Genomic DNA, 23923 nt, shown 5'->3' on the forward strand with positions numbered 1-23923 from the left:
TTATCATCAGGGCCAGCAGAGCACGTGCAAGGGGAGGGACAGCAACCCAAGGGGCATTATACGTCCGGGTTCTCCTCCTATATCTTACGTAGCATGTGGGCTAGACTTCTCTTCCTCTCCTGCTGGTCAGGTGGAAGTTCACGCTAGAGGAAGAATAATTAAAACTCAGTGTTTTATCCACCTTGCAAGCAGTCAGACTGGGAAGCAGCAGAGTACTGCTGAGTATCATTAGATGATGAGGAAGGGAGTATAAAGGGAAAAGGACCCTAAGTGAGTGAAAGGAGAGACTTCTCTGCCTGTCACTCTCTTAAAAAAAAATTAGAAACAGAAAAAGAAGGGGTGGTTCCCAGTGATTCTGCGTCCTCGTGGTGTGGTTCAGAACTTGTAGAAGAACAGAACCACAGTGTCTGAGTGATGCTTTCTGTCCTGTAGAATGAATTTCTTTCTTTTGGCCGCACCTCACAGCATGTGGTTCCCTGACGAGGTTTTCAACCCATGCCCCCTTGCATTGGAAGTATGGAGTCTTGACCACTGGGCCACCAGGGAAGTCCCTAGAATGAATTACTTTTTGATGATGATGATGAGAGGGATGGCAGTGGGAAGAAAACAGTTACAGAAAAGTAAAAGAATCTGTCCTCACCTGGTTGAGCTAAAAGAAATACACAAACACTCTATACTTACTAAGAAAATGTCTTGGGCACAATAAGAAGTAACTGGCAAAAAGGGAGCCATGCAACAGTGCTTTTTGACACCAGAATCTTTTTTGTTAAAGTATCTCTTCTTGTTCTAACTGGCCACTAAAATGTTTTGTTGTTCTTTGGTCACCAGATTTTATTTCACTCTGATGGCAAAATGGTCAATAAAAGTCTCCAAGCCTCTCACTCTTGCTCTCCCTCCTCACCTTGAGTGGGAAGGATTCTGAATGAATGAACGTGATACCTGGTTTTATATCCAGATATACCAACCACATATTTAAATGTAAGGGAAATGATAAACATTTTACCAAGGACACATTGTTACATTAGTTTGAAGTTTCAAAATAAGAAAATAAAACCTGGCTGGCCTAGAATTCAGGGGAGAAACTTCAGTTGCTGGATTTGAGAGTGGGCTAGGGGTTGGAAGGATGCAAGGGGCTTATTATTCAGGTTTTGAGTTATGCTGCTATCATTTCCAAGTACACCTCACACTTTACCCATAAATGGGAAAGGCTCTGAGGAATCGTGATGGTGAACCCAAGATGAAAGTTAGTGATAACTGTTTCAGGCAGAGAGGCAGAGTGAGGTAATTGCCTTGAAGCCCAAGATCTAATCTGTAGGAGTCCACGTCACTTAGCAAAGCTGTTCTTTCTGCTACCTTTGAGCCAAAGGTGCTGGAAGTCCAAAGGCAACTGTGTAAGTATCTGACTATTCCCTTGACTAGCTATCCAGGCTTTGGGAGAGGAATAAGTCCAGGAAAGAAGGAAGAGAGGAGAAACAGAAAATTACTGAAAGGACAATAAAGGATTTACTTTGGATCAATGGCCTCTGTAAGGTGGTAGAACTCAAAGAAATCCCCGCAAGATTGCTACTTTATCTTCCTCTTGTGTTGCAGCATTACTCCTGCGGCAGTCTATCTGGCAGGAATTCCCTATTTCAAAGTTTGCATTCACCTACAGCAATAACTTTTAGCTTGTAGTTATTTGTAGCTCTTCCGGTTTGTGTTTATATCCTCTATTCCCTCTCATGAACTAAGCAAGAGTGTTAAGCCAGGATGGGAGGTCTTTTAGGGACAGCTCATGAGTATTGTGGTTGATTGAGTCAGTGGTGGCTCATAAGAAGCTGCTTCTGGCTTGGGTCAACACTTTGCTGCTGCTGCCATCTGGCTGAAGGGTGTCTCTCGGGCACAGCAACTCTTGGGGTCTCGACACTCCATGGCTCAAGGGATGTCCATTGGATTACATCCCAGTAGCCAGTAGGATAAAGTTTGAAGCATGCTCTCAGAGAGTTCGTACTCAAAGATTATATTTCTGGGCTGTTGGTAAGCTGCTAAAATCCTTCTCAGAATTATTATTTTTCAATATTTAACCTATATTATTAATGCCTATAAAGTGTTTGAGGTTCTTTTTTAACAAATGCCAAGGCATTTGACCTCAATGATATGTTATTAGTCATAAGGTAGCCTTTTGATATGCTGACCACACTACCCTAGTGCTTAAAGGGGCTATAATTTCTAAATTGGTATCAGTTTTTGGTGATGAGCAAGGTATTATTTAGCCAAGCTTCTTTCCCAAGCATGTCTCTTTATGGGTGTTAGTTAAGGACTACTAAGTTTAGATCTAAGTGCTTGAGAATTTACGAAGTGCTTGCATCCAGGAGTGAGATGCTGCTGTGCAAATGAAGAACACTTACTTTTCTCATTAGCATAGTAGTAGAAGAGGCCTCTGCTGACAACACACCATCGCTTCTGCCACTCTGATCCAAAGAAACTATGATCTAAACAGAAGAGCAGTAAGGGACATAAATTCAGGTAACTACAATCACTGAAGAGTCTGTAAAATCCAACAACACACAGTCCAGTGTGTTATTGTTTTATCTTCCAGGTTAATGGACTGTAAAACCCTCCCTTTCACTCCCACAGGTTATCCCATATTGACTCAGAGTGCAGAGGACTCACTCAGTTAAAGGCCCAAGTTCTAAACAGGTTTTGCTTGCTCTGACCTCAGCTGTTTCTCTACATTTCCTTTATCTTTAAGGTTCTATTCTCATCCTGTAGTTATAAAATTCTCCACATCTCCAGATCTTTATGTGTTGTTGCCTTTTCAGTTCAGTGCAGTCACTCAGTCGTGTCTGACTCTTTGCAACCCCATGAACCGCAGCACGCCAGGTCTCCCTGTCCATCACCAACTCCCGGAGTCCACCCAAACCCATGTCCATGACACTCTAGGCCATGGGCATGAGCAAGGCTTTCTTTGTACTAAGCCAATTTGCCTGAGTGTTAAACCTGGTACTCCAACCCTACTATCCTAATTAAAGAGTGAGAGCTGAAGATTCGGACTTGTCTGAAACTTGAACTTGGGCTGCTTCACATATGATATAAAAATTACACTTGAGGCAACACAGTTTCACTCTTTAAGGGTGAACACTGAGAGAAGAGAACAAGAATACAGTCATTCATTTATTCATTCAACAAGTAATTACTAAGCAGGTGTACCAGGTGAGCAAGACAAAAACCAATCCCTGTCCTGATGAAGTGGAGATGTGGGGCCAGGTCTTTCCAGCCTACACACAGACAGCAGACGTTTCTTTTTATCCTTTCCTCTTGCTTTATACCTGCCTAGTATAGTAGTGGGCATAGAGAATGCATTCCCTATGATGGCCCTCTTTTTCCTCATTTCCATTCTCTTCTTGGAATATTCTGAGATCTGGGGGTCTAATCAGTACCTTTGCTTTTCTTCTCTAAGTATCCTTGCTTGATGATATTATCAAGCTCTTGAGCTCCTCTTTCGATGTCTTCCATTCCTAAAAGGAATAAGAGCAAAATGTTTTGTTGAAATCTGACAGAATTTTCATTGATTTGGGCTACTTGAGATAATCTACATTAATGAAGAGATACAGACGGGCTATTGCTTAAATATGATACAGAATAAAACAATTTCTAGATGACTGGAGGGGAGTAAATTTTCTTTCTTTCTAATTATAGCTAATGCTGAAATTGCTTAAAGTGACTTAAACATAATATTAGTCTGTACAAGGGAGGTTGTTTAAATGTGCACTGATTGGTAAGAAAAAGGACTCCAAAAAACTAAGAATTTGCTTAACTAAACACACACTCACCTTTTTCTAACAAACAGAAAGTCACCTTAGTAAACATATTCTTATTAAGTTCACACAAAGAAAGGCTATGCATAGCTGAACTTGGCAATAATTGCCAAATCCCGGTTTTGTCAGTGTCAAGGGAAAAGTCTAGGAATGGAAGAAGCCTTTACACAGAGAAGATCTGGATCTGACATCAGCTTTTAATTGTATGCTGCTAACACTCTTGGCTTTCAATTAGCCTCGTTAGGTACAAATTTATTGAGAAGTCAAGATCCTAATTTGTCTTCCACCACTAGGGCTTATAGTTATTTTACAGAAGGGAGGGGTAAAGGTCAGAGACAAAGAGGAAGAAATTTAGTTCTCAAAAAAATAAACAACAACAAAAACAATAAAAAACTCTGTACTTCTTAATTAGGAGAAATGAAGGGAGTGGGCTAGCATAGTCCTGATATTCATTCTTTTTAGGTTTGGGGACTAAACCTTTTGCTTCTATGCTGTTTCCAGCTTAGTTTCAAAAATGTAGATCAGAAGAGCTCTTTCTTTTTTAGCTGAGTGCCTGATTCTTTTTCCTATTTGTTCTTATTTTCAACTTCTTGTTCATGGGCTGTTTCCATTTGTGTGTTATGCAGTTAGCAAACTCTGTGGCTGCTATAAATCTCCTAGATGGGTCTCCGGGTGCACACATGAGATGAACAGCAGCAAAGGAAAGTTCATCTGTCTAGGATTCTTTCATTTCTCCCGCCCTTTTGAAAATTCTAATATTTCTTTGAAAATGCTCTCCAAGAAAATAGAAACAGATCATACTGAGGGTGAGGACCTGGTGCAGCTAAAGAAGGCCCTTTGAAGGAGAACCTATCCTCTCTGCCATGCTGTCAAAAAAAAATTGCTCCTAGAGGCCTAAAAATTAAATGAAAGACACAAGGGATGAGAAAAACAGGATCCTTTAAGCCTGGAGTTTCCATCTTTTCTTCCCACCATTTTTTTTTTCCTTTTTTTAAGGTTTTGTTAAACTTAGAGACACAGTTTCTTGTTAAAGATGCCGAGAGTCTGAATCATAAAAGACATGTTAAACGTTCTATTAGAATTCAAACCTCCTTTTTTAATGCAAATCTAAATGCCATTTTATGGAACATCTATAATTATGAAAATGGGAAGACATTGCCTCGTGTGCGGGGAGAGTCTGTGAGTATGAATATTACATTAATGGGCCCACACCAGCTCACTGATCCTGCTGGCAGGAGCATAAAAAATGCTTGAGTGAAACTTTTATTTAGATGTTAAGACTCCAGGCCCCAGCGGGGTGACAGAGACAGTCCCTGTGAGTTGCCATCCGAGAGAGAGCTTGAATTGAATTACCCAGGGGGGAAGGAAGTAGTGATGAGCACTGCTTCGCTTATTTAATTTCATTTACTTTCAGTACATTATCAGCAAGAGGCTTTTCTCTCCCCACCAACTGAAACCCAAGAACGCCACCACCAAGAAAACAAAGGCATAATGCAGCAGAGATGTTTGAATTCAAAGTCACTAATTTTAGGAGACTAGGGACAGCACCATCACTACCTTCTCACCCTAAAAGTCACACTTGGTTTGCTAAAATTAGGCACTGAATGAGTTGCTGAATTTCCTCTCTTGGTCATCCATCAACAAGATTCTGAAGAGGAAGAGAGCTGGAAATACAGCATTTTATATGCTGTGTTTTTGTAAGATGTGTTATGTTGCTTTCCTATCAGAGGGAATCTGTATTGGTGAACTCTCTTGCCTGCATTCCCTTATGGGCAGTGGAAAAAAATGGGATTACAGGTGAAATTTGGAATGGCTAGGGAAAAAAATCAGATCAAATCAATTTTTATTCTGTTGATTGTCTTCTATGTCTAAGGCACTCTGTGATGAGTGCAATAACAGAATTGTTTTCAATGTAAAGTTAACTGTGAGCCCAATCTTATTACCTCCACAATCTATTAGATAAACCCAGATGGGATCCAGATCAATCTCAATCCAAGGTGAGAAGCCACTGTGGCAATCAAGTTCTCTCCCCTTTCAGTGTCAGCTCAGGGTCTCACTGACCAAGAAATGGTGGTCCTGAGGATATACACATTAACTCCAGTCCTGTGTGATGAGGCTGGAAGAGCCCTGTATGCCTGAATTCACAAGTGAACCGATATGCAGAGTTACTAAACATGTAATAGAAAGTATGTAGATGTTTTACAAGATGGTAATAAAAATATCATTTTTATTATCATAAAATTGGAAGGAAGAGGCCACAAACAATTGCATGAGTTGCTATTTTAAGGCAAAACATTTAGGTATATAATTTTTTTTTTTTAAATCAAGGCTTTTTGTCCACTACCTAAAAAACATATCACCACCTTGCTGGAAAAAAAAAAAAGAAGTGATTTAGATTTATCGGGAATAAATTGCCCTTTGGATAAACCTAGGGGTGTATCACATTATATCAGCACAAAACAGAATTGCATTAGTGTCATAATCTCTCTCTACTACTGCACTTAACTAAATCTCTCAGAATAGCCCATATAAAGAAAAGATTCACTTAGCTGAAGGATGTGGGGCTATAAAGATAAGATCAACAGAGAAGAGTGTTACCCAGAAGTGATGGCCACCCAACTTTCATGACAGATGAAGATAAAAGAAATTCTCAGACATCTTTCTTTCCCCATCCAGATTCCTTTAAACCCTGTATCCCACCCATACCTCCGCTGCAGAGTACAAGTCCATCTCTCAGCACTAAGCATGACTCCTTAGTCAGCCACGCATAGCAACAACAATGGGGGCCCTTTGGAGTGTGATACATTTCCATAAAGTAGTCAATAAAAAAGACACGGGAGCTTATGTGAGTCACGGCCTATTTAATCAGCTGCATTCTAGCCCACTGAGAAAAGAGAATTGGAGAAATCAGTTGGCAATACCACGGCACAAGGCTAATAGCACAAGAGGCCGCACAATTTCTATTGCAAAAAGGTTGCAGCTCTTGCAGAAAAAAACAGTCCCCACAAACTTTCATTATAGGTACTGGCTTGGTCTCTTTCCCAATCAACCTGAAATGAAAATCAATTATTTAAAAAATTCCATCTTTTGTTCAACATTTTCCTCTCCCTAAACTGAACTTCTATCCTCTCCTTTCCTTTTAATCCAAGTTCTTTTCAATTGTTTGAAAAAAGAGACCAAGCCAACTCCATCCTGGAGATGGATAGCTACCTGGGATGAATTTTAGGCAGGATGAAGTTTACCAGTTTCTTTCATTAAAGTACCCATGATATAGGACCTAGGATTTTGGGGGATGAGGTTGGATAAAATCTAAAATTTGAAGGTTGGGAATGGTCAAGTTCCATTTGTGATTCCAGTTCACTCACAGATCACTGGTATGTGTGTGCATTTGCAAAATGACAAATATATTTCACAGTGTCTCAAATGGACAAAATCAAAGGGGATATTGCAGGTCAGGTAGGGTGGGAGGGATAGTAGTCTCCTGTCTGGTGGTTGTTAATCTCCAGCATCTCTTTGTAGACAAAGGTCTGTATAGTCAAAACTATGGTTTTTTCAGTAGTCATGTATGGACCATACGTGAGAGTTGGACTATAAAGAAGGCTGAGCACCAAAGAATTGATGCTTTTGTACTGTGGTGTTGGAGAAGACTCTTGAGAGTCCCTTGGACATCTAGGAGATCAAACCAGCAATCTTAAGGGAAATCAACCCTGAATATACATTGGAAGGACTGATGCTGAGGCTGAAATTCCAATACTTTGGCCACCTGAGGCAAAGAGCCAACTCATTGGGAAAGACCCTGATACTGGGAATGATTGAGGGTCAGAGGAAAAGGGGGCAACAGAGGATGAGATGGCTATCGACTCAATGGACATGAGTTTGAGCCAACTCCGGGACACAGTGGAACACAGAGAAGCCTGGCATGCTGCAGTCCATGCGGTCGCAAAGAGTTGGACATGACTGAGCGACTGAATAATCTGTTGGTTAAATCCTCTCCTTTGTTTCTGGTTTCTGAGTCCTTCTTTAATAAGTTCATTACTATTTTTCTTAGCTTCTTGCATTTCTGGATTACTTTTTGCTTTTTTTCTCAATTTTCAGGAACCAGTCAATAAATGACAGTTTGAGGTGTTCGGCAGGAAGTGTTCATCTTCTACAAATGAAACAGGGACAACGGTTTCAATGATTCTTCCTTCATTAGTCTCTTGGGACAGGCTTACATAAGTCTTGATCTGCTATGGTTCCATTCAATATCCACTTGAGTTTACATTTATTTCTCACATTTTACAGTCTTTGTGCTTCACTTATTAAGGAATATAGACTAACACATATAAGGTGAAAAATTCTAAGCCATTAATAATAATAGACTTAGGATCTAAGAGTTTCAAAGACATGGAAGCCTTTAATCTCATGGAGAAATAAATTGGATAGCAGATGAAAGGAAAGGATTGAACACAAAGTACTTAACCAAGTTCTTCAACAAACTGTGACATAAGAAACTAAGAAACAAAGTAAGTGCAATTGGAGCTAGACTGAAGAATGTCAGAGAATGGTAGAAATCTCACATATGGTTAAAACCAATGCAGGAGACAAATATTCAGGAGATCTTGATGAACCCTTGTTTCCCCTCCAGTATTTTAAGGTCTTTAAAAAAAATCTGTTAATCCAGGTAACAGACCAAACTGCGTAAAAATCTGTGGAAGAAATTTGTTACACTGAGGATACAGAAAATTCCCAGTAGAGTCTAGGCCAGAAGTGCTAAGAAGAAAATAGATAACTGATGTATGAAATTATTAAAACTAACACATTTTAATAAAAATGTTTTTAAAAAACCTCTAACAGGTCTTAACCTGCATTTTATCAAGCATTTTCACATTTAATTTGAGTTCCATAGCATCCCTGTGAAGTATGTATTACTACCATTTCCACTTTACAGACTAGGAAATAGGTTTACTGAAATTACAGGACTTGCTGAAGGTTGCTTAGCAGGAAAAGTCCAAGCACTTTCCACCACCCTGAGTTTCAGCTGAAGAGACACATTCAGAAGTAGCTGAGGAAAGAAAGGGTCTTCCCACCTCACTTGCCCACAAGAGATCTCATTTAAACATGGAAAATGTGGGACTTCCCTGGTGGTCCAGTGGTTAAGACTCCAATGCAGAGGGCACAGGTTTGATCCCTGGTTGGGGAACTAAGATCTCACATGCTGTGGGGTGCAGCAAAAAAAAAAAAAAAAAAAAAAAAAAAAAAAGGATAAAGAAACAGATTCCAATACTTTAATATCAAAAAATTACTTTAAGGTTCCGTATTTCTCATTTACTTTGTAAGGTACTAGATGACTAATCTATAGAATTGTTTTTAGGGCAAGTCTGTGTGAAATTCAAGAGATCAACAGATATGTGGAACAAAAATGAAAGAAAGAGAATGCAGTAAAAGGATACACAAGGAAAAGAAAATGCAAGGGAAAGAAACCTGGAGCTCTCAAACAGTGCTGCTTGAACACCAAGATTTGAAAAGCCTCTCTGACCCAAGAGAAGAGGGAAAGGGAAGCCTGGTCCACTGTGGGGCTTATGCAGGAATCTTGGACATGATTCATTTACTCTTTAAGGAAGAAATCTTGGTTTAAAAACAAGGAAGATTTTAAAGTCAAATATCCAAATTGGTTTCTTTTCATAAAACTGTCCATTAATAATGCCAAGCTTGTTTGTTGTTTAGTCGCTAAGTCATGTCTGACTCTCCTGTGACCCCATGGACTGTAGCCGGCCAGGTTCCTCTGTCCATGGTATTTCCCAGGCAAGAATACTGGAGTGGGTTGTCATTTCCTTCTTCAGGGGATCTTCCCAACCAGAGATCGAACCTGTGTCTCCTGCACTGGCAGGCGGATTCATTACCACTGAGTCACCAGGGAAGCCCCAATGCCAAGCTACAAGGTAACATACAGAAGCAATTAATGTTCATGGCATATGAAGACACTTCTTGTTTCCACAAAAAGGCACTACACTAATTACCACAGACGCCTGTGGTTTTCAGGGATGCTCCTCCTTCCATGTCCTTACTTTCAGCTGGATTTTACTTACAAGATGTGAAAGTTTTGGAAAAAAGGCCTTCCAACTCTAAGTATGATAACTCCAACGCACGAGTTCTAGCATCTAAATAAATGGGAATAAACAACAGCATCCAGTAAGTAAATAGTTCATCTAATTCAATGTAATAAAACTAATTCAATATAATAATTTATTAATTCTCAATCCTGGTATTAGGACACCAGGGTGTCTTTTGATCAGTTGATGGTATTGATAGAAATGGCAAAGATTTTGAGTAATTCACTTTAAGAATAAGAATGGATTCAATGCTTTTCTATAATAATACCATCATTTACATTCAATATGCTTTCTTAAGGGAAAAGTCAATTAAAAATAACTTATAGTATATTTTATTTATGCCACAGTCGATGGTGATTAAACACATTTGATGTAGTACTGTAATCATGGCAATCAAGAACTCCAACAGAGCTTTATTTCCTTGAAAAAAAATTTGTGTTTCTTCAAAATCGTGGGTTCTTATGGAAGTGGGTTGGACATATAAATGTTGGTGGTCATGTGCTATGGGGAAAAAGATTGAGAATTCATGTAATCACCACAGAAATGGTATAAACCCAGAAAGTCTCTTGTGTCTTCTGATTTTATTAATGACATGTATCTATAACTTGGAATTTCCCTGATGGCTCAGATGGTAAAGAATCTGTCTGCAATTCAGGAGATATGGGTTTGATCCCTGGGTCAGGATGATCCCCTGGAGAAGGGAATGGCTATCCACCCCAGTATTCACGCCTGGAGAATTCCATGGACAGAGAGGAGCCTGGAGGGCTACAGTCCACGGGGTCACAAAAAGTTGGACATGACTGAGTGGCTAATGCTTTAATTTAGTACCTTTAGCTTTATTTTCAATCCTAAGAATCCATCCTTAATACCGAGCCACAGAGATCCAAATGACCTGAATTCCTTTTAGCAGCCAAACCACAGTAAGTGGCAGCAGGATAAACTGAGAATCCTGACCCAAATCCAGACAGTGATGCTTCAAATGGCTTCGAGATTCTACAAAGGAGGAGGAGAGGATTTCAAATGCCAAATTGTATTGTTTGTTTTTTTTTAACAAATCTTGAAGGATTACTGTATTCTCATCTCATCTTGAGACAGGCCACTTTTATACATGTGTCACTTCAGAGTGTTTATCTTTAAAAATGAATGACAAAATATTATTTTAAATATATTTACTTACTTCTCTACTGGATTATGATAAGAACAGGGAGAAAAGGAAAGAAAAAGAGCCCTCCCTGGGTTTGGGGTCACTTTTAAACTGGTTTAACCTGTATCTGTCCACCATACTGTGGCCAGAAATCATCTTCCTGAAACGTATATCTGGCCCTGTCACATTCCTGTTCACAGCCTTGAATTTCTCCTTAGCCTATAGGAGGAAACTCAAACTCTCCATCTCTTCAAAAACTTTAAAACTTGGTCTCACCCTATCTTCCAGTTTCATTTTGTCCTAATCCCTCATCCTTCCTAATACTCCAAACAATAAGTGACAGGCTTTGCCTTCTGGAATATGGCATGTATTTACACTGCCAGGCCTTGGCTCATGCTGTTTTTCTTGGTTGGGAATTTCAATCTCTTATCACCATTTTCTGAGGAGGGAGTGCTCCTTTAAGACTTAATTCAAATGTCACATCCCTTCTAAATCTTTCTCTATTTCTCCAAATAGAATTATATCCTCCCTTTTCTGTGCTCTAATACCATTTTCTATAGGGTACTATTATAGCACAGTCTTGGTTCCCAGAGACCCTAAACCTTTCCCCCAACACTCTCTCTCCATTCTTGTCTCTTTGCTTAGATGTACATAAGACCTTAATTACTATGTAAAACTGCTAGAAGCCTGAATGAGGAAATAGAATTGGGACTTCCCAGGAAAAAGAATGTAGCTGGGGATCTGTGTAGAAGGCAATAGGGAGGATGGTCTAAAAAGGGAAGGAGGGTAAAAATATATCTTGCATTCACAGGCAGACAGAGAGCACGTTGAAAAAAATTAAATGAACAAAATATCATAGTGCCTGGATTGAAATGAGGGAACAAAGAAGATCCAATACGGCTGTGCCCCAAGGAGATGCACCAGTGTTTTCACCCCAAGTGCCTAGGTAAGGAGAGTAAGAATTATTGATAGACTGAGGCAGAGCTGGAATGGCTGAGACCCATCGTAGGGCAGGGCTGTACTGTAATTGTTGAACTGATGTGGGATAAGGAATAATCCTTCCCTAAAATACACTCAGTAAATTCCAAGGAGTTTGGTGCTAATTATTTAACTTCTTGAAGCCTAAAGAAAACCTGTGATGGGAAGTCAGGTTCCTTTCATAGAGGGCAGTTTGATTCATTAGTCATATACTCATATACCTGTTTCTCTCTGTAGCCCCAAGGGCCTTGCACACACAGTAGGTGCCCAATAAATGTTTGTTAAACTGAATTGAAACCACTTCCAGCCTTATGGGACTTGTGGTCTAAGAAGGCAATATGGGAGTGAATATTTGTTAGATAAATCACTTCCACCTAAGCCACAAACAGTAACTTTTGTTCTGCTGTATATTCACTATTTTAATCTTAGGGTTGGTACTGTGAAATAAGAAAGTAAAAAACGGAAAGAAAGGAAGCTTTAGCCAAAAGAAAGCCAGGAGAAAGTAGCCGGTGAAGAAGTCAAGAGGAATCACAGTGCTAAGAATGACAGGGAAATGGATAAAGAGAATTTGGGGGAAAAAATTAGGAAAAAATACCATGAACCTCAACTGGAGAGAACTAAATCTCCCAGCTGATTGCATAGCCTCATCAAGATACCAGTTCTCTTTACCTCAGAAGTTATTTATCTTCAGGAAAGCATCAAAGGATGTGTACAGAGAAAGTCATAATGGACAAAGACGGAGCCAACCACAACTTAACAAATGGATAACTGAATATACTTCAGAAAACAGTTATTGATGGCAATTTCTGAGCTGCAGGCCTTGAGTGGCTAAGAACTTGGCCCTTTCTTTCCCAAGTTTTGTTCTTTTATTTCCCTGAAAATTTTATTTTCTCTTTGAACGTTACAAGTGTGTTTGTTTGCATCCTATACACAAACATTCTATGTGTGTCTGAGCACTTGACACTGCTGATGGTGAAAGCTGCATGGGGATTAGTATACTAGAATCCTGGAATCTTTATTTTAGTTATTCTCCAAACCAAAAGATTTCAGGGAGGAATTCAATAATAGTAATTTTGCCTTCTCCATGTCTCTCTAGTGAAAAATTAGAGCACTGCATTGAGAAAACTTTTAAAGCAAACAAAGCAGAAAATAAAAAAGAAGACTCAGGAACTAATTATTGTGATTCTCTGGGGGTATTTCAGGGTGGGTGATCTAATGAGAACTCTCATACCCCATCAGGAAGAACTTGATGGGAACGCAGTGATCTCAGCAACGTGGCTTTGACCTGGGATGTATCAGCTGTTGGCCAAAGGGCCACTCCCAAGCCGGACCTCGCTCCCAGCCAGCTCCCTGGGTGTCTTTGTGCAACCATATGGGATTGGTGACAGAAAAATGATGGCTGCAATAAGGAACCTTGAGGGCAGAAATCATCGCCTTTCCTTTTAAGTTATACATATGAGATTTAAGATCTTTTTTGGTTCTTCTGTTTCATCTGACAGAACTCAAGCAAGTTTGAAGTAAGTTGAACTTTGCAAGGAAAAAATTAGGGAGGGGAAAATGAGGGTGATGTTGCTAGACCCGAAAGTTTCCAACCAAATCACCAAGTCTGTAATTGCAAAATAAAAACACTAAATCTCAATATCTATTTGCACAGCTCATTAACTAAGGGCTCACACTCAGCAAATGGGAAAAAAAATAAAGGAAAAAACCTTCAGTACCAAATACATTTGGAAAGTTACTGTGGAGACCTGTCTTTCCCTAGGATCTAAATTAGGCTGTTGTCAGATGCATCTGTCTGTCTGTCTTTGCTGTTTATGTGGGAAGCAGCAAGTTGGGATGAGGCAACGCATCTTTTGTCAGACTGTGCTGGAGAGAAAAAGAGAACATTCCTTTCTCCACTGAGTATTCTGAACATTGCAGCAGGCGCTCGACCTGCTTTGCTACTGGGACAACATGATTTACAATGTGAAAAGGGAAAACCTAAATCACCAAGTAATGAAAACATTAAAGTTAATGCATCACAAGTGAGGAATTTATTACCATTAACTCCAATAAACAGTTATAAAACACTTGTCCTTTCCTGTCCATGTGCAGGGACACAGACACTGGACTTCATTAAGCTCAACTTTCTTTTCTTCTTCACTAGACCAGTCATGTGTGTTTGAACCAACCACCATTTATTGTTAAGTGGACTGGTTCATTTTCCAGGACTGCAGAAAGCTGAAGGCACATCCATTTTGCTTCACGGTGCTTGGTATAGACGGATGAAATAGCGAAGTCTAGAAGACATGCTGCTCGGTATGGCTATATGAGTTTATTTAAAACTCCCTAAAATGTATGTCCGATAAAAACAGAGTAACTCTTCCAAGCAGCCTTTCTCAGAGGCAGGTATATAAGTAATAATGCCTGGCGAGGAGGGTGGCATATTGGATGCCAATGCATGTCAGGTGCGTTTAGCTGAATAATTTTTCCCTTGTTATTGTTTGGTATAGCACCTTAGAAACCCGAGATGGAAACCCACTTCCTTCCAACATCTTTCTCTGTCACAGGGGCGTACCAGTTTATTACCTTCAGGTTGTTCATGAACAAAGGAGGGTGCACATATTGGATGGCTAAGGTAGACTGGTTTTGGAATCATTTATTTTAGAGGAAAAAAAGAACTATAGTGTCTTTTTGGAAAGCCAACTCTAATCATGGAATTGCCTGAGTGTTACAAAGCAGACGGGAGGCAGCATGAAATTCAGGCTTCCCTGACCAGTTATAATAGTAATGATGATAATACTAATACTTCACATTTGGCTAGCCCTTTATTTAGTGTTTGTAAAGTGCTTTCCTTAACAACATCTCTTTGATTCTGAGACAGAAAGAATGGGCTCAATAGTCTAACCTTTAGGAGTTGAAACTGAAACTCAGAAAGGGTAGAAGACTCTCATGCAGCTGGAAGGAAAGAGAATCAATACACAAATTCAGGGTTTTTTTAAGCTCCGAATCTAGTACTTTTGTTGGTTATATTATGCTACGACAAACATTTTATGTAATGAATAATGCTCTAGTCATAACTACAATGTAGTCAAGATGAAGAGTGTTTAATTCTAGATTTCTCAGCCCAGATGGTTTTTAGGAACCCTCTGTTAAGCATGGCTACATTATTGGTCCTGCAGGATGGAGCCTGGGAATTGTCCAGGATGTCCAGCTTTGAAATGAGGTCTGATTTTTGGCATTACCAGAAAAAGGCAGGTACTTGGATGACTCTCCTGTTGGGTCTCCCATGGGCCAAACTATGTAGACCATATGAAAGAAAGGACTAGATAGGCTCTGATGCAGAATCTGAGCTGTGTATCCTGCATTGCCAGCATCAAGATTTCCATAAGACCAATTGCTAAAAAGTAGTATAATTTAAGGAGGTAGTAATCACTATTTTAGCATTTCCATAAGGTACCCTAATGAAGAACTCTTAGATGAAGAGGTTACAGGTCTCATCAGAACTGATGGAGCAAATGACCCTGCCACTCATTTTGCACATAGGGAAATGAAAGCCCAGCCAGCTGTGATGCCATTATGTGACTCACTCAATGATGCCATTATGTGACATCATCCAAGGTAATGTGACTAATTTGTTGTAGAGTTGAGAAGAGAAATGGAGTTTTCTGGCTCCAATTCAGCATCATATCATTCTTTCACTCCCACAGTCAGGAAATGATCCTTTTCTAACCCTCGTTTGACACACAGCAGAAAGTGGTAAGCCATCCTAAAACAGGTGAATTAAGTAATAGTCTCTGTCCTGAACACTGAGGCTCCTAGTCTTCTTTTATTGTTCAGTTCTAAAAACCCTGGTAGTCGTGTGCAAGGGTACCTCCAACAGATTCATGGATCCTTCCTTGGAAAAATGAATGGCCTCAGAGAAAAGACCTGAAGACACTGACATTTGGGAGACTCCAAGCAAAATGGCTGGGTCTTCCTGTCACTCTCAAGTTTAGGCTTTCTAAAGTGAAGTCCATCAGTGAATATGTCCCACCTTGGCACACAGAAGTTTCAATATGCCTTTTAATGCCTCATATTTAAATATAAGCAAGGTCTAAAGATCCCTAGACATTTGCAGAAAAGCTTCCAACATGGAGGACAAAGACCAAAACATACAACAGATGAAAAGGAACTCAGAGGAAACAATTTAGGGAGCAGAAAGGAAAATTAAAAACCAAAACAAATGAGCCATCATTAATGTTTCCAGAGGGATGAGAAGACGCTGAATTCATGAAATAGGATGCTTAAAAAGAAACATTCAGAGAACAAGAAAGGCTAGTCTTAGACCTATGGTAGTCAAAATTTAAAAAAAATCAATAGATGGGTTGAAGATGTAATTGAGGAAATATTTTAAAAATAGGGCAAAAAGATTAAGAAAACAGAAAACAGAAGAGATAAAAACATTAGAACACAGAAAGTAAAGGGAAGATAATGACCAAAGAAACTTTAAATTTTCTCAAAATGTGAGATATAAATCTTCTGACTGAAAGAGATCGCTATAAACCTAGCACATGAAATTTCAGAGACCCACACCTTGATGATGACTTGAAATTTCATAACACAATGGATAACAAGAAGTTTGCAAAAGCTTCTGAGTTGGGGGAAAAATTGGTCATACACAAAGAATCACGAATCAGACTGGCATTGAACTTTACAGTGACACCAGAAGCTAAAATGAAGCAAAACTTTACAAATTCTAAGGGAAAATAATTTCCATCCGTGTTTCAACACCTAAACTATCAATCAAGTGTAAAGGTAGACTAAAGAGGCTTTCAGACATGCACAATCTCAAGAAATGTACATTCTGGGCAGCCTTTCTAGGATGCCACCAGAACACATGCCCCACCAAAGTGAGAGCGTCCATCAAGAAAGAAGGTGATGGATTCCGGTGGGGCTCTGACCAAGGAAAGAGACACGGGAAGTTCCAAGGTGGGCAGCCCACAGTGGGGAGAACAGAGGTCTTCGGGAGAGCTGCTCTAAGAACAAAATGGACCTGCTGAATCATCTGATGTGGGCGACCACTTCCAATTCTGCTACAAAGTTCGGGAAGAACTAGGGATGGTGACTTAGAAAACTAATAAAATGAAAAAAGCCAAGGCATTTTCCTACTCTGGAAAAAACAAGAAATAAAATTTAATTATAGAAGTTTATAAGGGTTGGCAGTAAATAAAACTTACATAATTAAAACATGTAAAGCCTAAAACTAAACAAACTAAAAATGATAGTATAAAAATGATAGTATAATCATGTTGGGAAGGTGAAGGGAGAAGTGAAGACTGGGATTAGAGAAGAGTGTTAAATCCTCCTCTGCCAGAATATAAAATCAACAGTTAATTTCTGAAATTGAAAAAGAAAAAAAAACCTGTATAATAATATATTTAGAAATTTATTATTTAAAATTATTTAGAAATAATATTATTTAGAAAGAATTATTTCATGAATTTCTAAATGTACACAGCAGAATTGATGAAAGATTTAAAGGGGTTGCTTCTGGAGAGCAGTACTCAGGAATTAGAAAGGGATGAATGTACTATTATTTGATTTTTAAAACCATATGTCTTTTATTTTGGTGGAAACAAAAAATAATTAGAAAATGGAAAAAAACAGTTTTACAACAATTTTACAACAAAGCCACATGTCTCCACATAATGATGATGTCCATTCTGAATTTTGCTAAATATACAAAATTCTTAAACTTGGTATGAAGGGTTTATGACAAAGGAATCGAGAAAAGAAAGAAGAAATTGGTGTGGAATAAAGAGAAGCAATTTTTACTAAAAGCCACTTACACAAAGCCATAGGTACCATTGAATTAGGTACCATTTTAAGAATATTTTAATCATCTGTAATCTTTGTGCAACTTAAGATTCATTTGAAATTCTAATATTGTACTTTATACCATAGGTTTAATTCTTAAGCCCTTCCTACATTGCAAGGGACCCACAAAAACAGGAGGTCTCTTTCCACGGGAGATCTGTTTTATTTCACAAGTAACAAAGGGTATGTGATCCCTTTATGAAATCTGGGGGTCTGAATCCCTGAGTATAAACTTGCGCTGCAATTTACAGAATAGTTTTATATCACTAGGCATGACCAAAATTGTATAAAGTAGCTGCAGATAAAATTAAATCAGAAAAAATTTATTTGGAACCTACCATGTGGTAGGTATTGCACCAGAGAGCAAACAATTCCCAGGATGTCCTAGAAGGCACAGAGAGCACAGACGTGATTGTAATTTATAGGATCGGAAAGGTACAAGGCCACAAAACAAGACACCTGTTGTCTGCATTTATGTTAAAGGTTTCATTTTTTAAAAAATAATCAGAAACCCATAATCATTATTCTTGACATAAATTACACATTAGATTGGGAGTGGAAATCATGTTTTAAGAATAGGAAGGGAAGGAAAAGTAAAACCAACTGCATGTAATTTTTCAAGTGGAAACAACGGCAATATGAAGATATATGGGCTTCAGACCCTCTGGTAGAGGAAGGAGGCTGTGCTCCCTTACCTCTTACGGTGTCACTCCTGTGACCTCTACCATTTGAAATGCTTTGATTCCACCTTGCCCAAGGGACCTGTGAGCAACGGAGAAAGGGATGAAGGATGCCTATGCCTGACCTCACCTTTACATTGTCCAACGACCGAAGGCATAAATCAGCTTTCCCCTTGAACACTCCAGTGTCAGAAGCTCATGTGAAATGCTGGAAATATTAAATGATGTCCCTGAGGGTTTTACTGTTCCTCAGTTTTCTCCTGTAACTGGGAGAGCCGTTCACATGAAGGATACTCTCCCCCAGGACCTCAATTTGTATACAAAATGAAGTATGAAACTCCAACAACTTCTTGCCACTTTGGAAAGAAAATAAACAATTAGTGGAGGTTGCCCTTAGCCTACTGGTCCTGCTTATATTTCAATGATCTCTGTCTATTCCCAGAGAATAATTCATACCAACAAAGGTGTGATACCCTCATTACAAATCCTTGTTTCCAGGATAATAAATCAGTGATGGTTAAAAAATCTCTGCAGACAATTCAATGTGCTTTTGTAATGAGGAAAAATAAAAATTCTTCGCTTTTTCCTAGTTAACAGAGGAAATGTACTAATAATTAGAATAGAGGATCAACTGCCCCAGGGCCAAGGTTCCAGTGCTAGCTCATCACTGTGATCTTGGACTGTATCTAAAACTCCTTCCAAGGTTCTTTCTGCAGAATTTTTAAATCCATGGACTGTTAAATCAACACACTTTGATTCATTAATCCTCACTAGTACCTCTATAATAAAGGCACATGTGTTAGTCACTCAGTCATGTCCAACTCTTTGTGACCCCATGGACTGTAGCCACCAGGCTTCTTTGTCCATGGGATTCTCCAGGCCAGAATACTGGAGTGGGTTGCCATTCCCTTCTCCAGGGGACCTTCCTGACCCAGGGATTGAACCCAGGTCTCCCGCATGGCAGGCAGACTCTTTACCATCTGAGCCACGAGGGAAGCCCATAATATAACAGGCATAATTATCTGTAATAAGAAAAATGATCATTTTTCTCTTGACGGAGAAATTCAAGTGATTCACTCAAGTCTCTCAGTTAGTAAGCGGACAACGCAGAAACAGGAATAAGGAGTCCTCGTGACAATCCGTACCATTAATCTCTTGGCATCTCTTTTCTCCATCAAAGATTTGAAGTACTGGCACATAAAGAATATATAGTCCCTATTATAGAAACATGACTATATATCTGTATAGTGCTTCAGAAATTTTAGAGCATGTTTAAACCTTTTATTTATTTCAATTTTTATAACAGTCCTATGAGGTAGGTATTTATAGACTCTGTAACGAAGGAATAAAAGTAAAATGAAACAGCTTAAACAGCTGAAAAGAAGAGCCAGGAAAATATTAAGGATTACTTAAGACACTGTACAATCCATAATTACATCATGTTTATAAGAGATAGCTAGATGTATGAATATATTTATTAGCCTGCCTGTTTCTGTGCTATAATAGCAGACAGATCTCTAAAAGAGCCTCTGCTCTGTGTTCTAAGATCATATTCCAGTCATGAAAGGATATTCAGAATGGTGTAATGTGCTCTTTTAACACAAGCTCTCTTGTCATCGAACCATGGCTGAATTACAGATGAATGACACTGCTTTTCTGGGAGGAAAAAGAAAGTGTGAGGACTGAGAGGGATCCCAAACAGCATACAAGGGAAGATGAAGAAAAAAGGCTCTTTTGCCCCCCAGAAGTCTGAAAAGTGAAAGTGAAAGTCGCTCAGTTGTGTCCAACTCTTTGCGACCTCATGGACCATACAGTCCACGGAATTCTCCAGGCCAGAATACTGGAGTGGGTAGCTTTTCCCTTCTCCGGGGGGTCTTCCCAACCCAGGGTTTGAACCCAGGTCTCCCACACTGCAGGTGGATTATTTACCAGCTGAGGCACCAGGGAAAATCCTTAGAAGTCTAATCTTTTGAAATAGGCCCAGTGATTTTTTTTTTTTAAAGTAGCACCAAATAGAATCAATGCTGCTTAACTAGTGCATGTTTAAGGAAACTGGAAAAGGGTCCCCCTTCCAAAATATCTTCTCAATTGACTCCCTTAATTCTAAAATACCACCATTAGAAGTCCATTCCCTTAGATGAAAGCATTATTCTCTACTGAAATCCAAATGCCTCTGGAGAGGCATTCCCATCCACAGTGTGATAACAAAGGAGTGCATCAAGGATATTGAGAGAGGGAGGCCCAGAGGGATGGCTCTCCCAGGGACAAAGCACGGTCACTTGCAACCACGCATCGGGCCACCAAGCATAGATAACTGATAGAAGTATGTCCAGTGCTGACTTATCCATGAGCTGGGTGTGGTTGATGATGCTGTATTGAGCTATTATCAGTCATTAGTACCTCAGAGCAGTGTTTCTTAACTCAGCTGCACATCACAATCACAATCACCTGTCAATCTTTCAAAAAAATGGAGATACTTGGACAGTACCCTACATTTGTGGAATCAGGATCATGTGGGAGTATGGCTGAGGCATGTTTATTTTTACAAAGCTCTATGGATTTTCAGATGTTCCTCCAGAGTTGAAAACTGCAACCTTGGAGTGAATCTGTCAATCTGATGGCTTGCTGGTGGGCCTTGGTGAGGTAGGGCCCCAGGTTGGGGGCCTGAACACTGAGTATCAGAACAAGTGGTGAGAGGCAAGGGAGGTTCCATAAACACAAAGTAACAAAAGAGGATATGGAAAAGAACCCAGATGACTTGTCTATATCACAATTTTGACAAACTACCTGGGAGTATTATTACCAAGACTTGATAAAACACTAGTCTATGAAAGTTAGGACTTCTGCATAACACCATTTAAGAAATACCAGGGCAATGATTGCTTACGCTCATATAACTCAGGTTTATTTCATCCTTTCAAAAGGCTAAAGAAGCCTCTTGCAGTCTTTTCATTACTGTAGTTACTCTTCCCATCCCATTCTTTATAGTCCTCTAAGTCTTGCCATACTTGTCTTATCCTTGATTAGCCTCCAAAGAGAGTACTTACCAGGTAAATCTGTTAGGACTAGTTCTGTCAATGTGACAGAAACCCCCCCCAAAATAGAGGCCTAACAAGAAGGAAGATAATCTCTCAGGAATAAACTACGAAGGAGGGAGGTAGCCAGGCCATTGGAGGGTACTTCATGTGCTCGTCTCCTCTGTCTTGTCTTCACCACCTTTAGCAAATGATTTCTGCCACATGGTCTGAGCTGGCTCCAGCTCCAGCCAACAGGAAGGGAAAAAGGGGAAAGGCTAGAGCATCACCCTTCCTCACCTGTGTGGATCCCTAAAATTAACCCATTCCTTTCACATTCCGCTGACCAGAACTTGAGTCGCATGGGTGAGTCAGGTTGTTAGGGAGTTAAGGAGGCAGAGAGCTGTTCAGTGCAGCTGTGAGCCCATCTAGAAGGACAGAGAAGGGGAGATGGCTAAGCCACACCAGGAACTGTGCATGCAGCGAAACAAGTTTAGGTGGTCACCTTATGAACCTGGAATATCCCACCGGAAAGAGAGCAAATGAGTGTGGTAAGCAAAGGCTGCTTAATGCCAGGTGTTGAGTAATTCGTGGTGATTAGAGGAAAGTGTTTTCCACTAATGAAGAGTGAGAATTTGTTGAAAGTAGTTATCTGTGGCCCAAGCGTCATAACAGAGGCCTCAAATAAATGAAGTGCTTGGTTTGTCTTTTGAAAGCTTACGATTCCTCTTGGAATTACGTGATCCAAAAAGTCCACCTCTTGCCTAATGAAAAATCTGAATTCAGTCCTTCTTCCCAAGTTCCTGGAGTCAACTTCTGTAATCTTTCAGGAGCAGAACGGCATACCTGGTCATGGATTTCCACACTAGCCATCAATAAATAGGAGAAATACTTATTTCACATACAAATTCTGCTGGGTTGAGCTTTAAAAGATTCTGATCAAAGATGTACTTTCCCCTGACTAGGGTTCCAGGCATGTCAGTACCTCCCAGTCTGTGACAGATCTGAGAATACAAAGCAGAACTATACTGGTCTAGAAGCATGCAGTCTAAAATACTGAAATCTGTTTAACTCTGTAACTGTGTTTGGATTGGTTCTAGGATGGTTTAAAAGTAAAGTATTGCTTTGTTTTCCCATCAGATCTCCCTATATCATCTGATAGACTTGGTGCCTTTCTCTGTGTTTCTCACTTGTCTGGCTGATTGAATTGTATAGCCAGTTAGCTCAGTTAGACAGGGCATGGTGCTAATGAGACCAAGGTCACAGGTTTTATCCCAAGATAAGCAGACAGGTATCCAGAGTAAAATTCTGTACCATGTCTACTTGGTTGCTTCTCTGGTTAGCTGTTCTGGAAGGATTTGAGAAGTCCTCCCTTCTCACAAAGGGGACTGAGTAAGAAAGAGTTGGTGTCTTAGCAGAGATAAGCTGTGCTGTGGAAAAACTCCACAAAATCTCTATACCAAGAGGAATACAAAGTAGTTTGGTTTATGAACAGGTCCCTCCAACAGTAAGCCATCCTACTTCCAGGACACTACGACCCACAAGCATGGAGACAGCTGTGACACTAAGGATGGAAAAAGAAAGCTAGAGAGGCAAGAACAATTGTCATATTCCTAGGCTAGGGTCCAGAGCTCTTGTTTCCTGCTTCCTGCTTGATCCAGGACATTCAGATCACATGTGATCTCCTATTTCCAACCCCACCTCAGTGTTCCTAAGTCAGTGGTGAGTTGTCGTGATGCTGTGGAGGAAAATCGTGTCCAAAACAGGAATAAAATTCACAACCGCTTCTACTTGTTCTAGATAGAAATGTCATTTCTCACCACAGGAAGACTTCCCCCACCCCCTCCTTATCAAAAATCTGTCACTCTGTCCACACATCAGGGAGAACAAATGTGTTTTTGATCCCTCTGTGAACAAACGAGACTCAACACCTGCACAGCGCTCAAGGGTGGCCGGCCCTCATCCTCACTCTGAGCCGGCTGCTGCTCTCGGGGAGAGAAAGTAAAAATGATTGATTCAACATCTTAATTAAGATAAACAAACAAAGAGGAACATCAAATAATGGACCTGACAGTTTGAAACAAACTGAAAGTACAGCTTAGTATTTCATAAAAGAAAAAGCGTTTGATGTGAGGATGGCAGTTTAATAATTTGTAAATATCACTGGCTTGGTATTATAGCTAATCCAAATATTTTCATTTCTCATCATAAGTTACCCTCTGCTGATGGCCTGTCCTCTTCAACTCGCAGCTTTCACCGTGGAGCCTTTGACAGGGGTGCAGGGGAGAGGAAGAGAAAGGGTCACAGGTTCTTTGTGGAATGTGAATTACATTGTCAACTTCCTTTCTACACTCTGATTCAGATAGTCCCTGGAAAATAT

General features: G+C 39.8%; 1 protein-coding gene across 2 annotated transcripts in view; it reads right to left on the bottom strand.

Annotated features, from left to right (window-relative positions):
- The window catches only part of SKAP1 (src kinase associated phosphoprotein 1), a 295603-nt gene that overhangs the window by 45390 nt on the left and 226290 nt on the right, over positions 1 to 23923 (bottom strand). For both annotated transcript variants that reach the window (XM_065909373.1, XM_065909372.1), the window contains exons 5-6: positions 3420 to 3497; positions 2388 to 2471 (exon numbers count right to left, since the gene is read on the bottom strand). In XM_065909373.1, coding sequence (XP_065765445.1) covers positions 2388 to 2471; positions 3420 to 3497 — 162 coding nt within the window. The remainder of the gene's footprint in view (positions 1 to 2387; positions 2472 to 3419; positions 3498 to 23923) is intronic.

The sequence above is a fragment of the Muntiacus reevesi genome, chromosome 18, assembly GCF_963930625.1.
Source record: "Muntiacus reevesi chromosome 18, mMunRee1.1, whole genome shotgun sequence".
Taxonomy (NCBI): domain Eukaryota; kingdom Metazoa; phylum Chordata; class Mammalia; order Artiodactyla; family Cervidae; genus Muntiacus; species Muntiacus reevesi.